This window comes from Oncorhynchus masou, chromosome 13 (assembly GCF_036934945.1).
Source record: "Oncorhynchus masou masou isolate Uvic2021 chromosome 13, UVic_Omas_1.1, whole genome shotgun sequence".
NCBI classification, from domain to species: domain Eukaryota; kingdom Metazoa; phylum Chordata; class Actinopteri; order Salmoniformes; family Salmonidae; genus Oncorhynchus; species Oncorhynchus masou.
The window spans coordinates 54,247,476-54,270,004 of NC_088224.1; the positions used below are offsets into that span (position 1 = coordinate 54,247,476).

At 41.2% G+C, this 22,529-nt stretch overlaps 1 protein-coding gene across 3 annotated transcripts in view; it reads right to left on the reverse strand.

The window, feature by feature from the left end:
• The window catches only part of LOC135552582 (cell adhesion molecule DSCAML1-like), a 174,064-nt gene that overhangs the window by 135,201 nt on the left and 16,334 nt on the right, over nucleotides 1-22,529 (reverse strand). For all 3 annotated transcript variants that reach the window (XM_064984289.1, XM_064984288.1, XM_064984290.1), the window contains exon 3: nucleotides 5,385-5,531. In XM_064984289.1, coding sequence (XP_064840361.1) covers nucleotides 5,385-5,531 — 147 coding nt within the window. The remainder of the gene's footprint in view (nucleotides 1-5,384; nucleotides 5,532-22,529) is intronic.

Here is a 22,529-nt window from a genome sequence, read left to right on the forward strand (position 1 = left end):
ACAACTCCTGAGGAGTTGAGCCGAAACTACTCATATACAATGAGAGCATACAAACAACTCCTGAGCAACAAAAAAATAAAAAGCATATGGAAATAAAACATGATGAAATTGCCTGAGGCCATTGATCAAAATTAATTCTGGGAATTATACAATGACAACAAAACACTCTTAACTTATTGCAAATTAAACACAGAAATATCTTATTTATAGGAGTATTCACACCCCTGAGTCAAAACCTTGTAGAAGCCGATTGGCGGCGATTACAGTTGTGAGTGTTTATAAGCTAGTCTTTAAGATCATGGCACACCTGGATTGTACAATACTTGCCTATTATTATTTCTTAAATTCTTCAAGCTCTGTCAAGTTGGTTGTTGATCATTGCTAGACAGCCATTTCCAAGTCTTGCCATAGATCTTCAAACTGGTTTCGGTCAAAACTGTAACTAGGCCACTCAGAAACATTAAATGTCGTCTTGGTAAGCAACTTCAGCTTAGATTTGGCCTCGTGTTTAAGGTTATTGTCCTGCTGAAAGACTCCCAGTGATTGTTGGAAAGCAGACTGAACCAGGATTTCCGCTAGGATTTTGCCTGTGCTTATAGTTGTGTTCTGTTTCTTTTTATCCTAAAAAAAACAATGACAAGCATACCCATAACATGATGCAGCCACCACCATGCTTGAAAATATGAAGAGTGGTACTAATTGATGTGTTGGACTTACCCCAAACGTAACTCTTTTGTATTCAGGACAAAAAGTGTTTCTTTGCCACATTGTTTTTGCAGTATTACTTAAGTGCTTAGTTGCAAACAGGATGTGTGTGTTAAAATATGTCTATTCTGTACAAGCTTCCTTCTTTTCACTTTGTCATGTTAGGTTAGTGTTGTGGAGTAACTACAATGTTGTTGATCCATTCTCAGTTCTCTCATATCACAGCTATTATCTTTGTAACTGTTTTCCCTAAGCAGTTTCCTTCCTTTCGGCAAGTGATTTGGAAGGATGCCTGTATGTTGTTGTAGTGGCTGGGTGTATTGATACACCATCCAAAGTGTAATTAATAACTTCACCATCCTCAAAGGGATATTCAGCATCTTCTTTTTATTTTTTTTTGGTACACTTCTACCAATCAGTGTTCTTCTTTGCGAGGCATTGAACTACCTTTTGTGGTTGAATCTTAGCTTGAAATTCATTACTCAATCGAGGGACCTTACGGATAATTGTGTATGTGGGGTACAGAGATGGAGTAGTCGTTCAAAAATCGTATTAATTGAATCACCATTCTTGTTGCACACAGAGTGAGTCCACGCAACGTATTATGTGATTTGAGCAGCACCATTTTCCTCCTGAACTTGTTTTAGGCCATAACAAAGGGGTTGAATACTTATTCATTTAAAAAATGGCAGCTTTTCAATTTGAATTCATTTGTCAATGTCTGAAATCAATCTTTTTCCACTTTGAAATGATGGCTCATTATGTGTGGGCCAGTGACACAAACTCTCGTTTGAATCCATTTTAAATGCAGGCTGTAACACAACAGAATGTGGACATAATCAAGGGGTGTGAATACTTTCTGAAGGCACTGTAAATGACACACAGACTTGGTAGTGCCTGTTGTATGCTGACAACTTAGTTTTGTTGTCACCCACAGAACAAGGATTACAATAGAGCCTATCCCTTGTAGAGCAGTACCGCCAAATATCGCCACCAACAGTAAACTTAGAAAATACTTCAATCGTGGTCTTTCAGAAGTAAGTCAGATCCCAGTGAAACAGCTACCAGTTTACCTAAAGTGGAACTACACTAAAGCACAGTACCAGCTATAATTACCGGGGCCTGGAAATAAGATCACGAGGGAGCTTCAGCCTGGCTACAAAGGCCCTTAGTGAAAAAAAAACAGAAAAGTATTATATGATATTAAATACAAATTCAGCAAAACAAATACCCTTATAAAAATGTGGTTAAAATGGTCCATTTCATTCTGACCCCGGTAATACTGTATGGTCGCGAAGTATGGGAACCCATCTCTCAACTTCGGCAAATGGGAAAAAGGCCCCATTGAGAAATTTCAGTTCAAATTTTGTAAGTATTTCCGGTGTCCACCGAAATACTCAAAAGAGCGCCTGCAGGTCAGAACTGTGACTTTTCCCTCTACACATTCAAATGCAGAAAAGAGCATTTAAATTCTGTCAGAAACATACAGACTGAGAGACTTGAGTCTAGGAATTGAAAGAAGAAGACACCTTAAATCTTGGCTTCTAAAGAGATCTGAGAATATGTAGGTATTGTGATTTACCGGAAGTACAAACTGAGATTCACTTCATATTTCCCAGTTTTTGAAAAATAGATACCAAACTTTAGACAGATTCCTGATGTACATAAACTCCCCATTCTGCAACAGTCAACTAAGCTGGCAGCTAAATGTGTCACCATGTGCCACAACCACAGAGAAATGGGACAGACTTTGCGGTTCTAAGTGTTTTGTTTCATTGTGTTATGTTTTTGTTCTTTTTTGATTTGATAAATTATTGGATTATTTTTTTATAATTGAATTGATGTAAATACTTACAACACCTCATGTATACACTCTAAATACACATGAAATTGTACATTAAAAAAAACTTGTCATACACTAATCCACACACTCCTACATGTACATACACACCCATACAATACCATGTGCACAAATCAGAATGTGTGTGTGTGTGCTTGCATATGTATGTGTGCACACACTCACACACACACACACACACACACACACACACACACACACACACACACACACACACACACACACACACACACACACACACACACACACACACACACACACACACACACACACACACACACACACACACACCTGACACCTGCAAGAACGTCTGCATTCCATAGATGATCTCATTGTATCTCATTGTTCCTAATCAATGTTGATGCATGCACGCACTGCATAGTCTCATTGTATCGATATACACTGAGTGCACAAAACATTAGGAACATTTCCATGACATAGACTGACCAAGTGAATTCAGGTGAACACTGCAACGCTACTGGGTTCTTCACGCACAACAGTTTCCCATGTGTGTCAAGAATGGTCCACCACCCAAAGTACTTCCAGCCAACTTGACACAACTGTAAGAAGTATTGGAATCAACATGGGCCAGCATCCCTGTGGAACGCTTTCGACCACCTTGTAGGGCTTATCTGAATATGAAAAGGAGAGAGAGAGAGAGAGAGAGAGAGAACAAGACAGAGAACAAGACAGAGAGAGAGAGAGAGAGAGAGAGAGAGAGAGAGATAACCACCATATCCTATCAGCTTTATCCAATTACCTATAATAGTAGTCGAAGACTTCAGAATGGGGATATAGTCAGCTATGGAGGGCAGAGGTTCTATTGCCTTCCACTGCCATGTGACTCAGTCAGTTCAGCATTGATGATCTGCCCTCCCCCATGCTCAGTGGGGCAGAGAGTCACCTCGCCCTAATTCCGTGGGTGTGAAGTGAACTGGTGTCACATAGTCTATAGCAGTACAACCATCTGCCAAACCAACACCAGCATGTCCCTGTATGTGCACAAAGCCATGGTATGGAGATTTGAATCATTAGAGGACATACAAGGCCTGACAGCTAATACATATGTTGATGAAATACACACACACAGGCAGTCAGGCACACACACATCCATCCATCTCTCCATCCATCACTCACACAGACCGACTGGGTCTCACCACTCACACTGAGGGTATCCGTGACAAGGGAGAGGGGAATCCGACAGCAAGCTTTATCGATTCAGCCCCCCCCTCCCTCTGGCCCTGTTCACACACATACAAAACGCAGCTGCACTGGATCAATGAGTGCTCCCGTGTGAAGGACAGAGCCACACGCACACAAACGTAGACACACACAACAACATTGAGAGAGGTGAAAGGGGAGTATCAGAAGGTGGTGAGAGCTGGAGCGAGGCGAGCGACCTGTGTGTCATCTGACCTGAGCAGTCTTCTCTGACACCCCTTCATTTACTACTGGACCGCAGAGCGACCTTAAGCACTATAGGCATCTACACACAGCACAACACACACACACACACACACACACACACACACACACACACACACACACACACACACACACACACACACACACACACACACACACACACACACACACACACACACACACACACACACAGACACAGACACACACAGACACATATATCCACATTCTGTAACAGCATGTTAGTAGTTATAACACAGACGCAAATAGAAACCTAGATATTTTAATACTGCAGAAAAATTGGCAACATCCCTACTAATGAAGGACAAAGATAGTGACATAGGCAGAATATAAAGACAGTTTGTGTGTCATGGCTTGTTTTCTATGGTCTGAATGTGATCAATGGGTAAACAGGTCCACTCCATCAATCCAATGAGTTACAATGAGGCAATGTCATTGAATTGCAGCCTCTTCGCACACTCACACGCACACACACACACACACACACGTGGGTGCGCAGGCACACACTCAGACACACACGCTCACACCCACAAGCTCACACCCACGCAAACACACACATTCGTCAGCTCTAATGTCTGATTTATCCCCCTCACACTGCTATTAAAAACGGCAATGAGTGACGAGCCACAGATCACCCCATGAGAGGCCATTTCATGAGACTCCATTTTGAATCATTTGACACTTTGGTCCAGGCAAAATGGGACACGGCACTAAAACCACAAAACAGATTAGTGCTGATAAACAGAACTCCAAGCGACCTCAACAGGGGTCTGAGGGTCTAACCAGCAATATCAGAAAAAAACAGGGTGTGATATTCATTTAAATCAGGAGCCCAAAATCAACATTCAAAACCCATTATGCTCACACACAACAATCCAGTGGGTGGTACAGTCCAGAGTCTGTTCGCTGTGGCTTTTTATGGAATGCGTTTTTATTTCCCTGTGTGAATGTGTTTGCAAGTGAATGTTCATCCCACAGTCAATGTACAGAAATAACAGTTGTTTAACACTTTCATTCCTTTGGGCCAAAATCTGCCATGTTTGTCATGTTCATTCTCATGTAATCAACCAATCAATCAGCCAATCAATTAAGCAATCAGCCAATCAACTAAGCAATCAGCCAATCAACTAAGCATATCAGCCAATCAACTAAGCAATCCCATTCACATGCATTGGTGATTGGTTGTGAAGTTTTTTTTCAAAGTGCGAATGTGTTTGTTGATGGATGTCCATCCCGCGTTGGAAATAACAGTTGTACTTTTTTGGGGCCCAAAAATATTGCCATCTTCATGCTCATATAACCAATCAACCAACCAGCCAAACAGACAGCCCATTTCCCCATTTCCATTAATTCAGGTCTAAATCTGAGATGCCCCTACCTGGCACCATGGAGACAGTGTCTTTCTCCCAGGACACCACGCTGACGTACTCCTGCACGGCCGAGGGGATGAGGCACTTGAACACGGCCACGTTGCCCCGCATGGACCGCTGGTCTGCCACCCGAACCGTATAGGGCTCCCTGAACACTGGAGACGAGAGACAGAGGAGAGGGGTGGTTAGAGTGGAACAAAGTTGGTTATCCTGCACCAAACTGTGTTAGTCAGCTGATCTAAAACTAATGCATTAGTTTCGGAAAGCCTTCCTGTTAAAGTTAAGGTTGCTTATCATACAAGCCACATGCAGGACATGGCCTAGCTTGTGCCCCACATTATTACTCAATGTAAAACAAGGACCTCTTTTACTGATATACAAGAGCTGACATTGTTCCTGGCCTATAATTCACTGAGAGACACTAAGAGTAGCCCACATGTAAACTTGGTTGGTGGACTGTTAAACAACATCAAGTCAGTGTCGTTTTCGCTTTAATCCTGCAGTGGAGAAACTGATTGTAAAAAGAAGTGACACCCAGTTGCGTTGAGACGGAGCTGGTGCGAATGGCGATTACCCTTTTAAAGAAAGACCGAGGCAACTCTAAGAGACGGCACGGAATGACTGGGTGCCGGCAGTCAAGAAAAGGGGTGCCCTTTGCACCTGACGCACAGGAACCTGGACATTGCACAGATATATATATATATATTTCTCATTTGTATATATATATATACAAATGAGAAATGGCAACACTAAGGGTACAGTGTGGATTGGATTGAAATTGGCCTACAGTTTAAGGCAACATGACAAGACGATAGCTGAGCTGGTGTGAATGAAATGTAATTGTATATTCATTTCAAGCGTAATAACAGTGTAATCTCAAAAAATGTATTAGCTACTAACACAAGACAAAAGCATGGGCGTTTGGCATTTCCAACATGTCGATGCAAATGGGACTACAATGTAGACAAAAATCAGCTGGAAAACAACGTGGCGAGGGGACTCCGTGGCACCGCAATCTAATCACAGCTAATTCTATGAGGCTTCTCTCATACCAATCAGTGAAGTAATTGTTTAACCATGTGAAGTCGACAATACACACACACACACACGCGTACACACCTACTCACGCACACACACACCTTGACTGCATGTGCTCTATCTCTACAAGTTCTCTAGCGATACAATTAATGCCTAGCCTGGAGGTGAATTTCCTTGGTCATTAATAATGCTTAATGCCAGCCACCAGTGTCACCCACTGAAACCAGAGCCAATGTCCTTGTCAGAATACTGAAGTCGTTAACCTTAACGTTGTGGTGTGGGCCTACCCCAAACGTAATGTAACCACAAGACACGCTTTGAGCAACCGTAGCCAAGCCCTATAACTATTTGGCCTTTGCACTCAGTGGCCTAATATATTATGGAGACTAATTTTGTAACAAATCGAAAAAAGGCCAAACATTTCCAATCAGGTCTTCATTCCAATTCTTCATTTAAATGCTCCCTTTTATTATCACAGCCGACCATCTCTGGATCAATGGGCTGAATCGATTAAGTAGCCCCTTTCGCAGCCTAGCCAATACGTTCAATCATTTATTTACCCCTTGACTGACCCTGCGTCTCATCACGCAGAGCTAAATTGCCCCATGACCATTGAACCTCTATGAGACTGTTCGAAGCCAAAACAACCGACAGCAAACATCAATGATTCTTTTCACTTACATACTCGATAAAGCCTTAAACCAGAAGTAGACTAACAATTGTGAGAGCATTGTGATATTACACGTTCCAGTTTCGAGGCGAGAGGTGCCGAAAATGCCACATTTGTTTCATTAAGCCCTTGTAAGTGCATGCAAATGGTAGCCCAGTGTTAATGCATAAATTGCACTCTCCTCGCATGCACACCGTCATTAGGATGTTACTGATGCCTGACTATATCCACCCGGTTGCCTAGGAACGGGCTAAAACATGGCTCTGGCGCTCTCTCCGCGCACTGGGAGGAGAGGCCTGTATCACCGCCGACTAAATAATTAACTACAGGGAAATCAAATACACTATTTACTTATTTATGAAGCAGCATAAAGAGAGAAGAAAATAACGAAACGTAGGGACAACTGAATGGATGTACTGTATTGTGCACGTTAATGAATGAATGAACGGGAGTAAACAACACCTTGCTAGCAGGTTCCATCTGTGGCAAAAGATCTATAAAGCCAGAGATACAAAGGAGGGGCGGCCAGGCCGTGGAGCGTACCGGGCAGCAGTGGACCTGCTCTCCCAGTCCATTGTGCTCAGTCTTAACTTTGTGTTGGTAGAAAGGGGAGCTGAGGTGAGCTCACTGAACAGCTGATCAAAGTTCACTCTAGATCTACCCTGTTTTGTGTAACTCTATTGCCGTGTGATGAAGGAGTAGGACATAGCCATCGGCCTCGCATTGATTACACAAAATAGTCATGTGACCTTGGCAAAGGTCGCAGAGATCATCAGAGTGGAATGGCAACAAAAAAAATGATGTATTTCTGAGACTGCATATGTTTTTCTTGTTTTTACAGAGTATACCCTCTCTGGTCCAATGTTGAGAGACCGGAAATTGACGCTTACTCAGACTGTCAGGCAAAAATAAATAAAAAGTTATCCAATAGTCTCCCACGCCATCAGTCGTCTGTGCAGTGTGCGTTTGCGTGTGTGATGTGCGTGCGTGTTGCGTGCATGCATGTGTGTGGGAGAGGACAGCAGGCATTTGACAGGTGTGAGGAGCGCTGAGCAGGCAGCCAGAGCCCAAATGAGATGCGCTCCATCATCACTTGATCTCAATGAGCACACAGGCAGGAAGTCCTCATTACCAGAGCTTGAATAAGAATAGGCTCCAAACTGTAGGCAGGCAGTGGGACCAGACAAGGTCTGCCTGCAAAGCACTCCAACATGATTGACTGCTCTACAGCAGTGGCTATGTCCCAGTTCTGTTGACTGACTTTGTTTTTCTCCTTTCTTTCGGGTCTTTGTCTCTACTGTGGAATGGTTTGCATTATCTTGTCTCTCTCCCCTGATGGCCACTGAGAGGTGGAAGGATAAGCTAGGTCTCAAGTGTGATGCTCACACCGGTAATTCATTCAGACTGTGTTTCGAGAGGTCAGAAACTCTGTCTGGGTCCAATATTTACTTAGTAGAGCATCACATCCAATAGCTAGATTTCCATCCAATTCGTGACAGATTTCCATGTGAATATTCTAAAATCTGCATAAATAAAACATACACCAGAGATGTGTTTCGATCAAATTGACCTGTTGTGGATAAAAGTCTGTGCGTGGTGACGTAGTGCACATAAAAATACGTTTATTGTTTAAATTCCCATGTACCGAAAAATAAAATATAAGTTAAATGGTCCTTTAACAGTCAATCTAATTGACATAATAAACAAATCCTCATCAAAATCCGACAGTTTAGCTAAACTCAAAAAAACAAATGTCCTCTCACTGTCAACTGCGTTTATTTGTGTAAATATTTGTATGAACATAACAAGATTCAACAACTGAGACATAAACTGAACAAGTTCCACAGACGTGACTAACAGAAATGGAAAAATGTGTCCCTGAACAAAGGGGGGTCAAAATCAAAGGTAACCATCAGTATCTGGTGTGGCCACCAGCTGCATTAAGTACTGCAGTGCATCTCCTCCTCATGGACAACACCAGATTTGCCAGTTCTGCTGTGAGATATTACCGCACTCTTCCACTAAGGCACCTGCACGTTCACGGACATTTCTTGGGGGAACGGCCCTAACCGTCACACTCCCATCCAACAGGTCCGAGTGGTGCTCATTGGGATTGAGATCCGGTATCTTCGCTGGCCATGGCAGAACACTGACATTCCTGTCTTGCATGATATCACGCACAGAACAAGCAGTATAGCTGGTGGCATTGTCATGCTGGAGGGTCATGTCAGGATCAGCCTGCAGGAAGGGTACTACATGAGGGAGGAGGATGTCTTCCCTGTAACACATAGCGCCCCAGACCATGACGGACCCTCCACCTCCAAATCGAACCCGCTCCAGAGTACAGGCCTCGGTGTAACGCTCATTCCTTCGATGATAAATGTGAATCCGGCCATCACCCCTGGTGAGACAAAACCGTGACTCGTCAGTGAAGAGCACTTTTTGTCAGTCCTGTCTGGTCCAGCGACTGTGGGTTTGTACCCATAGGCGACATTGTTGCCGGTGATGTCTGGTGAGGACCTGCCTTACAACAGGCTTACAAGCACTCAGTCCAGCCTCTCTCAGCCTATTGCGGACAGTCTGAGCACTGATGGAGGAATTGTGTGTTCCTGGTGTAACTCAGGCAGTTGTTGTTGCCATCCTGTACCTGTCCCGCAGATGTGATGTTCAGATGTACCGATCCTGTGCAGGTGTTGTTACGTGTGGTCTGCCACTGCGAGGACGATCAGCTGTCTGTCCAGTTTCCCTGTTGTGCTGTCTTAGGCGTTTCATAGCACGGACATTGCAATTTATTACCCTGGCCACATTTGCAGTCCTCATGCCTCCTTACAGCAAGCCTAAGGCACGTTCACGCAGATGAGTAGGGAACCTGGGTATCTTTCTTTTGGTGTTTTTTAGAGTCAGTAGAAAGGCCTCTTTAGTGTCCTAAGTTTTCATAACTGTGACATTAATTGCCTACCGTCTATAAGCTGTTAGTTTCTTAAAACCTCTTTGGGATTGGGGCAGCATTTTCACTCTTGGATAAATAGCGTGCCCAATTTCAACTTCCTGCAACTCATGCCAAGAATATAAGATATGCATATTATAGTATCTTACATGTGTGATTTAAGGAAAGTTTGATGTTTAGATAATTTTCTTTTAATCTGGCACTCTGCATTTTCCCTGGCGTTTGGCAAAGTGAGAAGCGACTGTCCTCCTATCCTAGAGAGGTAGGTTAACGACCGTTCCACAGGTGCATGTTCATTAATTGATCATGGTTCATTGAACAAGCATGGGAAACAATGTTTAAAAACTTCTTGGTGACAGGTGGGCAGTATTGAGTAGCTTGGATGAAAACGGTGCCCAGAGTAAACTGCCTGCTACTCTGTCCCAGATGCTAATATATGCATACTATTAGTAGTATTGGATAGAAAACACTCTGAAGTTTCTAAAACTGTTTGAATGATGTCTGTGAGTATAACAGAATTCATATGGCAGGCGAAAACCTGAGAAAATCCAAACAGGAAGTGGGAAATCTGAGGCTTGTAGTTTTTTAACTCAGCCCCTATTGTAGATACAGTGGGATTTTGTTTATGTTGCATGTTCTAAGGCTTCCACTAGATGTCAACAGTCTTTAAAACGTTGTTTGAGGCTTCTACTGTGAAGTGGGACCGAATGAGAGAGAAATGAGTCAGGTGTCTGGCAGATTGCCACAGGCTCTGAGGCGCGGTCACGAGAGAGTTAGCTCTCGTTCCATTGCTTTTCTACAGACATAGGAATTCTCTGGTTGGAACATTATTGAAGATTTATGATAGAAACCATCCTAAAGATTGATTCTATACTTAGTTTGCCAAGTAACGGAACTTTTTGAACTTTTCGTCCTACGTTCGCCTGGAACTGAACGTGCTTTTAGATTTCTTTACCAAACGCACTAACAAAAGAAGCTATTTGGACATAAATGATGGACATTATCGAACAAAGCACACATGTATTGTGGAACTGCGTGTAACGGTCGTCGTTGCATGAAGGATTGGACCAAAGCGCAGCGTGGTAAGTGTTCATGATTTTTATTAACACTGAACACTAGAACAAAATAACAAAGAGAGAAACGAAACTGAAACAGTCCTGTCAGGTGCAGAACACTAAACAGAAAACAACTACCCACAAAACACAGGTGGGAAAAAGCTGCCTAAGTATGATTCTCAATCAGAGACAATGATAGACAGCTGCCTCTGATTGAGAACCACACCCGGTCAAAACAAAGAAATACAAAACATAGAAATAAAGAAACTAGAATGCCCACCCTAGTCACACCCTGGCCTAACCAAAATAGAGAATAAAAACCTCTCTATGGCCAGGGCGTGACACTGCGATTCCTGGGAGTGCATTCTGATGAAGATCATCAAATTAATTCTACAGACGAAGAACCATATATGTGACAATTTTTCCATTTTAAGACAATCAGTTATTTTGTATATTATTAATTGTGTGTACCACATTAGGTGTTTTATGGTTGAAAAATAATTCACCATACCCATATCTTCCAACAACAATTTATATTTTTTTGTTATTTCAAAAAATACTTTTTTTATTGCCGTTTTAATTTTTAGAATGTGGAAGAACAGTATATCTCCAGTGATGATTTCAGTTTGTGGAAGAACAGTATATGTGACGTTTTGCATGACTCTTGTAAGATGTCCTTTTTTAACACCTGATATGATGTTTTAAGTACTTTCAGAATGAGTTTGTATTGCACCATTGTGTAACACTGCACTTTTAGAGTTAACATTAATGTACGTATCATTACTATCAAAGTTAAACTATGCAAGTGTTCAATATAGCTTTTATAATAATAGGCGTTTTGTCTTATTTCTAACCTGTTCTAAGCCAGAGAGAATCAACGCTTGTTGTTTCTCGTATGGGACAGTGTAGAAACTGTTGAACAGATGCAGCTTGCGCTCATCAGTCAATTTTCCACAATCCTTTCTGCACGTCGTGGAACACGCTCTTCCCTGCAGGATACAGTGTAACTAGCTAGCTACTGTAGCCATGTCGAATCATCCGGTGGATGAAGAAAAAGTAGCTAGCTATGTTTCTTCTACAATCTAGCAATAACATTTGTAACGATAATGTATGAGTTAGTAGCCAATGAACTTTAGCTAATATGTTTTCTCTATAGTTACAAATTAGACAACCCAGAACATACATGTTAGTTACTGTACTCTATAGCTAGCTAGCTTGATGGTTTGATATATGGTTCTTCCACATACCTCTTTTGGACAGCTTTTCACAGTTTTTTCTTGACCCTTGACCCTTGACCCTTGACCCTTATGTATAGGGTTTTCCTGCATCCCGTAAGATCTTCCTTTGCCTGTCTTTCCATTCTTTTAGTTTTGTTTTACGTTTCTTTCCCACATTTCTGCGATTTTCATCAACAACAGAAAGGTTGTGCGCTTGTCCGTCCATTTTGAGTGGTGCACATAAACGGTTATTCCACGAGAGCCTATATTTAAATTTAAAATGATTGTTAATTAGCGCGTGGAAAGCTTGTGAAACTGGTTCACTATAGAAAAAGGGTGTCCAATAATGATTTTTCATGTATATCTCTTTTTTTTAAATGTCACATATATGGTTCTTTGTCTGTAGTATTCAAATGTAAGTGAATATTTATAGTTCTATTTATGACTAATGTTGACTACCCAATATGGCGGATATCTTTTTGGCTGCTTTGATGTCTTAATGCTGTACTCAGATTATTGCATGTTTTGCTTTTTCCGTAAAGTTTTTTTGAAATCTGACACAGTGGTTGCATTAAGGAGAAGTATATCTCTAATTCCATGTATAACACTTGTATTTTCATCAACATTTATGATGAGTATTTCTGTAAATAGATGTGGCTCACTGCACAATCACGGCATGTTTTAGAACTACTGAACGTAATGCGCCAATGTGAAATGATTTTTTTTATATAAATATGCACTTTATTGAACAAAACATACATGTATTGTGTAACATGAAGTCCTATGAGTGTCATCTGATGAAGATCATCAAATGTTAGTGATTCATTTTATCTCTATTTGTGCTTTTTGTGATTCCTCTCTTTGGCTGCAAAATTGCTGTGTTTTTCTGTGAGTTGGTGGTGACCTAACATAATCATTGTGGTCCTTTCGCTGTAAAGGATTTTTGAAATTGGACACTGTGGCTGGATTAACGAGCATTTTATCTTTAAAATGGTGTATATTACTTGTATACTTGAGGAATGTTAATTATGAGATTTTTGTTGTTTTGAATTTGGCACCCTGCACTTTCACTGGCTGTTGGCGAGGTGAGACGCTGATGTCCCACATATCCCAAAGAGGATTTATTAAACCCTTTACATTGAAGATCTGTGAGGTTATTTGGATTTTTACGAATGATCTTTGAAAGACAGGGTCCTGAAAAAGGGACGTTTCTTTTATTGCTGAGTTTATATCCCCCCACTAGAATCCCCAACTCTGGGTCTCTGTGATGAATCCCTAAAACAATACAGAAATAGACTATGGAAAAATAAGGAGCAGCAAGTCAGAAATGAGCTCAATGTACTGTAATTGAAGAATCCCGACTAGCCACTTCTGGGAAAATTGGAAAACACTTAACAAACAACAACACAAATAATTATCTATCCAAAATGGAGATCTATGGGTAAATCACTTCTCCAATCTATTTTTGGCTCTATAATAAAGAACAAACAGCAAAAACATATACTTTTGCAAGTGGCTTGCAAAAGCACCCCCTTGGCGTTTTTCCTATTTTGTTGCCTTACAACATGGAATTAAAATGCGATTTTTGGGGGGTTTGTATCATTTGATTTACACAACATGCCTACCACTTTGAAAACGTTAAATATGTTTTATTGTGAAACAAACAAGAAATTAGACAAAACAACAGAAAACTTGAGCATGCATAACTATTTATAAGCTTGGCACATCTAGCCACTTAGATTTTTTTCCCATTCTTCAAGGCAAAACTGCTCCAGCTCCTTCAAGTTGGATGGGTTCCGCTGGTGTACAGCAATCTTTAAGTCATACCACAGATTCTCAATTGGATTGAGTTCTGGGCAATGACTAGGCCATTCGAAGATGTTTAAATATTTCCCCTTAAACCACTTGAGTGTTGCTTTAGCAGTATGCTTAGTGTCATTGTCCTCCTGGAAGGTGAACCTCCGTCCCAGCCTCAAATCTCCGGAAGACTGAAATAGGTCTCCCTCAAGATTTTCCCTATATTTAGTGCCATCCATCATTCCTTCAATTCTGACCAGTTTCCCCGTCCCTACCAATGAAAAACATCCCCACTGCTGCCACCATCATGCTTCATCGTGGGGATGGTGTTCTCAGGGTGATGAGAGGTGTTGGGTTTGAACCAGACATAGCGTTTTCCTTGATGGCCAAAAGTTGTTTTTTTGTCTCATCTGACCAGAGTACCTTCTTCCATATGTTTGGGGAGTCTCCCAAATGACTTTGGCGAACACCAAATGTGTTTGCACATTTTACTCTTTAAGCAAAGGCTTTTTTTGGTCACTCTTCCGTAAAGCCCAGCTCTGTGGAGTATACAGCTTAAAGTGGTAGTGTGGACAGATACTCCAATCTCCGCTGTGGAGCTTTGCAGCTCCTTCAGGGTTATCTTTGGTCTCTTTGTTGCCTTTCTGATTAATGCCCTCCTTGCCTGGTCCATGAGTTTTGGTGGGCGGCCCTCTCTTGGCAGGTTTGTTGTGGTGCCATATTCTTTCCATAATTAATAATGGATTTAATGGGGCTCCGTGGGATGTTCAAATTTTCAGATATTTCTTTTATAACCCAACCCTGATATGTACTTCTCCACAACTTTGTCCCTGATCTGTTTGGAGAGCTCCTTGATCTTCATGGTGCTGTTTGCTTGGTGGTGTCCCTTGCTTAGTAGTGTTGCAGAATCTGGGCCTTTCAGAACAGGTGTGTATATATACTGAGATCATGTGACAGATCATGTGAGACTTAGATTGCACACAGGTGGACTTTATTTAACTAATGTGACTTCTGGCGGTAATTGGTAGCACCAGATCTTATTTAGGGGATTCATAGCAAAGGGGGTGAATATATATGCATAAATGTTTTTTTTTTAATTTTTTTTAACAAGTATTTTTTTTAATTTCACTTCACCAATTTGGATTAAATTAAATCCAAATAAAAATCCATTTAAATTACAGGTTGTAATGCAACAAAATAGGAAAAAACAAGGAGTTGAAAACTTTTGCAAGGCACTGTAAATGATCAAATCAAATTTTAGAATCAACTAGTAAAGACTACCATAACCCACTGGATTCTCCAATTACCTTGAATGAACTACAGGACAAGATAAAAACCCTGCAACCCAAAAATTCATGTGGTGTTGATGGTATCCTCAATGAAATTATAAAATATACAGACAACAAATTCCAATTGGCTATACTGAAACTCTTCAACATCATCCTTAGCTCTGGCATCTTATATTTGGAACCAAGGATTGATCACCCCAATCCACAAAAGTGGAGACAAATTTGACCCCAACAACTACCATGGGATATGCGTCAACAGCAACCTTTGAGAAAATCCTCTGCATTATCATTAACAGTGGACTCGTACATTTCCTCGGTGAAAACAATGTCCTGAGCAAATGTCAAATTGGAATTTTAACAAATGATCGTACGACAGACCACGTATTCACTCTGCACACTCTAATTTACAAACAAACAATGGCAAAGTCTTCTCATGCTTTATTGATTTAAAAAAAAATATTTTGACTCAATTTGGCATTAGGGACTGCTATACAAATTAATGGAAAGTAATGTTGGGGGAAAACATACGACATTATAAAATCCATGTACACAAACTACAAGTGTGCGGTTAAAATAGGCAAAAAACACAAACATTTCTTCCCACAGGGCCGTGGGGTGAGACAGGGATGTAGCTTTAAGCCACACCCTCTTCAACATATATATCAACGAATTCGGGAGGGCACGAGAACAGTCTGCAGCACTCGGCCTCACCCATCTAGAATCTGAAGTCAAATGTCTACTGTTTACTGATGATCTGGTGCTTCTGTCACCAACCAAGAAGGGCCTACAGCAGCATTTAGATATTCTGCACAGATTCTGCCAGACCTGGGCCCTCACAGTAAATCTCAGTAAGACCAAAATATTGTGTTTCAAAAAAGGTCCAGTTGCCAGAACCACAAATACAAATTCCATCTAGATACTGTTGCTCTAGAGCACAGAAAAACTATACATAGCTTGGCCTAAACATCAGCGCCACAGGTAACTTCCACAAAGCTGTGAACGATCTGAGAGACAAGGCAAGAAGGGCATTCTATGCCATCAAAAGGAACATAAAATGTTACATACAAATTAGGATCTGGCTAAAAATACTTGAATCAGTAATTGAACCCATTGCCCTTTATGGTAATAAGAATTCACAAAATGGGACAAACACCAAATTGAGACTCTGCATGCAGAATTCTGCAAAATATCCTCAGTGTACAACATAAAACAACAAATAATGCATGCAGAGCAGAATTAGGCCGATACCCGCTAATTATCAAAATCCAGAAAAGAGCCGTTAAATTCTACAACCACCAAAAGGAAGCAATTCCATAACAAAGCCATTGCCTACAGAGAAATGAACCTGGAGAAAAGTCCCCTAAGCAAGCTGGTTCTGGAGCTCTGTTCCCAAACACAAACAGACCCCACAGAGCCCCAGAACAGCAACACAATTAGACCCAACCAAATCAGGAGAAAATAAAAAGATAATTACTTGAAACATTGGAAAGAATTCATTAACAAAAAAACTGAGCGAACAAGAATGCTATTTGGCCCTAAACAGAGAGTACACAGTAGCAGAATACCTGACCACTGTGACTGACCCAAACTTAAGGAAAGCTTTGACTATGTAGAGACTCAGTGAGCAAAGCCTTGCTATTGAGAAAGGCCGTCGTAGGCAGACCTGGCTCTCAAGAGGAGACAGGCTATGTGCACACTGCCCACAAAATGAGGTGGAAACTGAGCTGCACTTCCTAACCTCCTGCCTAATGTATGACCATATTAGAGACACATATTTCCCTCAGATTACACAGATCCACAAAGAATTCGAAAACAACCCCGATTTAGATAAACTCCCATATCTACTGTATGAAATACCACAGTGTGCCATCACAGCAGCAGTATTTGTGATCTGTTGCCACAAGAAAAGGGCAACCAGTGAAGAACAAACACCATTGTAAATACAACCCATATTTATGTTTATTTATTTTCCCTTTTGTACTTTGACCATTTGCACATCGTTACAACACTGTATATAAACAGTACATAATACAACATTTGTAATGTCTTTATTCTTTTGGAACTTCTGTGAGTGTAATGTTTACTGTTCATTTTTATTGTTCATTTCACTTTTGAATATTATTTACCTCAATTGCTTTGGCGTTGTTAACATATGTTCCCCATGCCAATAAAGCGCCTTGAATTGAATTAAATTGATGTGGAGTTTTATGCATGGGCTGTGTCTCAATCCAACACATTCACCTGTTTTGGCCTTTCACATCTGTGCTGGAAAGTGGTAGAGCTACAGTGCTGTTTGTCAGACCAGGAGGCCTCCTGAAACTCGGTCTTCTCAAGAAAACGCCTGTACCATCCAAACCATTTGGGCTAGTAATTCTCTCACGGACACAATGATGTTTTACATTTTGCTCTGTGACCCCCACAAGGACAGGACTTGTCTGAAGGTAACCCTTACAAATTAAAGAACAAACATATGGAGGTAGTTTTGTACCAACAAAGAAAAGGGTTAAATATTTGTCCAAAAAAACAAAAATATTTCCTGAGCTTTCTTATATCTCATAGATATAGAACATACACTTCAAAACCTGTATTAATTTATGGGGCTATTTATGAAAATGTCAAGAGTATGCACAGCTTTCATCAAGGGTGGTTACTTTGAAGAATCTCATATATAAAATATATTTTGATTTATTTCAAACTTTTTTGGTTACTACATGATTCCATATGTCTGAATGAGTAGGTGTGTCCAAACTTTTGACTGGTACTGTATATATATTTTATATACACTGCTCAAAAAAATAAAGGGAACACTAAAATAACACATCCTAGAACTGAATGAATGAAATATTCTTATTAAATACTTTTTTCTTTACATAGTTGAATGTGCTGACAACAAAATCACACAAAAATGATCAATGGAAATCAAATTTAACAACCCATGGAAGTCTGGATTTGGAGTCACACTCAAAATTGAAGTGGAAAACCACACTACAGGCTGATCCAACTTTGATGTAATGTCCTTAAAACAAGTCCAAATGAGGCTCAGTAGAGTGTGTGGTCTCCACGTGCCTGTATGACCTCCCTACAATGCCTGGGCATGCTCCTGATGAGGTGGCGGATGGTCTTCTGAGGGATCTCCTCCCAGACCTGGAGTAAAGCATCCGCCAACTCCTGGACAGTCTGTGGTGCAACGTGGCGTTGGTGGATGGAGCGAGACATGATGTCCCAGATGTGCTCAATTGGATTCAGGTCTGGGGAACGGGCGGGCCAGTCCATAGCATCAATGCCTTCCTCTTGCAGGAACTGCTGACACACTCCAGCCACATGAGGTCTAGCATTGTCTTGCATTAGGAGGAACCCAAGGCCAACCGTACCAGCATATTATCTCACAAGGGGTCTGAGGATCTCATCTCGGTACCAAATGGCAGTCAGGCTACCTCTGGCGAGCACACGGAGGGCTGTGTGGCCCCCCAAAGAAATGCCACCCCACACCATGACTGACCCACCGCCAAACTGGTCATGCTGGAGGATGTTGCAAGCAGCAGAACGTTCTCCACGGCGTCTCCAGACTCTGTCACGTCTGTCACGTGCTCAGTGTGAACCTGCTTTCATCTGTGAAGAGCACAGGGCGCCAGTGGCGAATTTGCCAATCTTGGTGTTCTCTGGCAAATGCCAAACGTCCTGCACGGTGTTGGGCTGTAAGCACAACCCCCACCTGTGGACGTCGGGCCCTCATTACACCCTCATGGAGTCTGTTTCTGACCGTTTGAGCAGACACATGCACATTTGTGGCCTGCTGGAGGTCATTTTGCAGGGCTCTGGCAGTGCTCCTCCTGCTCCTCCTTGCACAAAGGCGGAGGTAGCAGTCCTGCTGCTGGGTTGTTGCCCTCCTACGCCCTCCTCCACGTCTCCTGATGTACTGGCCTGTCTCCTGGTAGCGCCTCCATGCTCTGGACACTACGCTGACAGACACAGCACACCTTCTTGCCACATCTCACATTGATGTGCCATCTTGGATGAGCTGCACTACCTGAGCCACTTGTGTGGGTTGTAGACTCCGTCTCATGCTACCACTAGAGTGAAAGCACCACCAGCCTTCAAAAGCGACCAAAACATTAGCCAGGAAGCATAGGAACTGAGAAGTGCTCTGTGGTTACCACCTGCAGAACCACTCCTTTATTGGGGGTGTCTTGCTAATTGCCTATAATTTCCACCTGTTGTCTATTCCATTTGCACAACAGCATGTGAAATGTATTGTCAATCAGTGTTGCTTCCTAAGTGGACAGTTTGATTTCACAGAAGTGTGATTGACTTGGAGTTACATTGTGTTGTTTAAGTGTTCCCTTTATTTTTTTGAGCAGTGTATATATAGGGGTCTTAAGGCTTAGATTTTTAGAGGTTTAAAAAATCTTAGGGATAGCCCCCTTTTTTTCAATTTTTGCCTAAATGACATACCCAAATCTAAGCTGCTTGTAGCTCAGGCCCTGAAGCAAGGATATGCATATTCTTCGTACCATTTGAAAAGAAACACTTTGAAGTTTGTGGAAATGTGAATTGAATGTAGGAGAATATAACACAATGGATCTGGTAGAAGAAAATAGTCCTAGCCATTTACCACCGTCTTTGAAATGCAAGAGAAAGGTCCCAGTTCTAGCCATTACTCTGGTTGTAATTCCAATAGTGTCCACAAGATGGCAGCAGTGTAAGTGCACAGTTTCAGATAGATAACTTGAAGAATGAATGAGTCCCCAGGTATAATTGGGCAAATCGTGAAGGAGACATTCGCATTCATATTACATCTTTGTGCAAGAATACCGTCAAATCTGTACACTTGGGGGCAGTATTTTCATTTTTGGATAAAAAACATTCCCATTTTAAATGGGATATTTTGTCATGACAAGATGCTCGACTATGCATATAATTGACAGCTTTGGATAGAAAACACACTCTTCCAAAACTGCAAAGATATTGTCTGTGAGTGCAACAGAACTGATGTTACAGGCGAAACCCAAATATAAATCCAATCAGGGAGTGCCGCATTTTTTGAAACCGCTTCATGCCAATGACTCCTTATATGGCTGTGAATGGGCTACGAATGATCTTACACTTTCTACGTATTCCCCAAGGTGTCTACAGCATTGTGACGTATTTTTACGCATTTATGTTGAAGAATAGCCGTAAGGGATCACATTGAGCAAGTGGTCACATGATGGCTCCCGTAGAAAATCTTGCGTAAAGTACTGAGGTAGCCATTATTCCAATCACTTCTAACGAGAAACCAATTGTCCCGACGGATATATTATCAATAGATACGTGAAAAACACCTTGAGGATTGATTCTAAACAACGTTTGCCATGTTTCTGTCGATATTATGGAGCTAATTTGGAAAAAAAGTTTGCCATTGTAGTGACCGCATTTTCCGGTCGATTTCTCAGCCAAACATGAAGAACAAACGGGAGCTATTTCGCCTACAAAAATAATATTTTTGGAAAAAAGGAACATTTGCTCTCTAACTGGGAGTCTCCTGAGCGAAAACATCCAAAGTTTTTCAAAGGTAAATTATTTAATTTTATTGCTTTTCTTATTTTTGTGAAAATGTTGCCAGCAGAGCCTAGCATAGCATTATGCTATGATACACTTACACGAATGCTTGTCTACCGTTGGCTGTAAAGCATATTTTGAAAATCTGAGATGACAGTGTGATTAACAAAAAGCTAAGCTATGTCTCAATATATTTCATTTGTGATTTTCATGAATACGAAGATTTTCTAGGAAGATTTATGTCCGCTGCGTTATGCTAATTAGTTTGAGGCGATGATTACGCTCCCGGATCCAGGTTTGAGAGTCACAAGAAGTTAATTTAGCTTTCCAAGTATTAGTAGCCATATTATAAGTTCAACATTTGCAAAACAACCAGTTTTCATAACTTCATAGCTCTGAATATCCTTGTAATTTTTGTCCAAAATGAAAAGGCATGCTGTCGTATAGGATATACTACACCCCTAATGATATAGTGAAGTCTTGTTACCTTCTAGGATCTCTGAGGAATACATATGAAGGTGATTTGACTCGTTGAAACAACGTTTATGGTGATATTTTCACAGATTCCTTTCAATGCAAATTGAACGAGTTGAAATACAAAATTGATTGTGCATGCTATATGGACCTTTTTAGGACATGAAAAAAAAACCGATTTACTCTAACAAAACAACACTTCATGTTATCTCTGGGACCCTTTGGATGATAAATCAGAGCAAGATTTCAGAACGTAAGTACACATTTCACCTTCAGAGGTGAATTTATCAAACCTATCGCGGTGAAAAAAAGTGTATTGTTGTTAGGCGCACTCCTCAAACAATAGCATGGCATTTTTTCTCAGTAATAGCTACTGTAAATTGGACAGTGAGGTTACATTAACAAGAATTTAAGCTTTTCAGCTTTCTGCGATCTTGACATAACGCTCTGCATGATTAACAACTGTCCCGTTGACGGGACGCCGATCCTTATGAAGTTGGGTTTCCATCGCATTTTCATCTCTACTGATGGTTTAGGCACGAAACAATATTGCAATATGTAGTAAATGTACCCACTCTGGTAATGGCACGTGAGCTCTAGCCAACAGCTCGCAGATACAGTGCGGGTATAGCCTACATAATCAGATTATTATGGACAAAATAGCGAGATTATTTGAATTTGTCAAAAGGCAGCCAAGCATCTACTGTGTCATCATGTCAACAGAATAAGGCCCTCGACATTTATTGGAGTGGAGCACCAAGCTCATCACCGTGCACTTTCACCACGCTGTGAAGTTCATCATCCTTTATTTCGTCTGTATCCTAATGAACTGCATGCTTTTCCGAGTCATAGTGGGAGGACCACATATGTCATTGCGTGACTCCAAGTTTACGTTAATATGATTGTTATTATATCAATATTTCCACATACAATTGTCTCCACCACCATATCTCTCTATATTCATTTAACCGGCACAAAAATATCACCCCTTGTCTGGCGTACTTTGTTTTTGGTCAACATGTGCTGGTACCACCAGACCTGTCATGACCTTTTTTTTACCTGACATGTACTTATCTTGCGTAAAAAGGTTGGATGGAAACCTGGTTAATGACACTTATCAATGTCAAC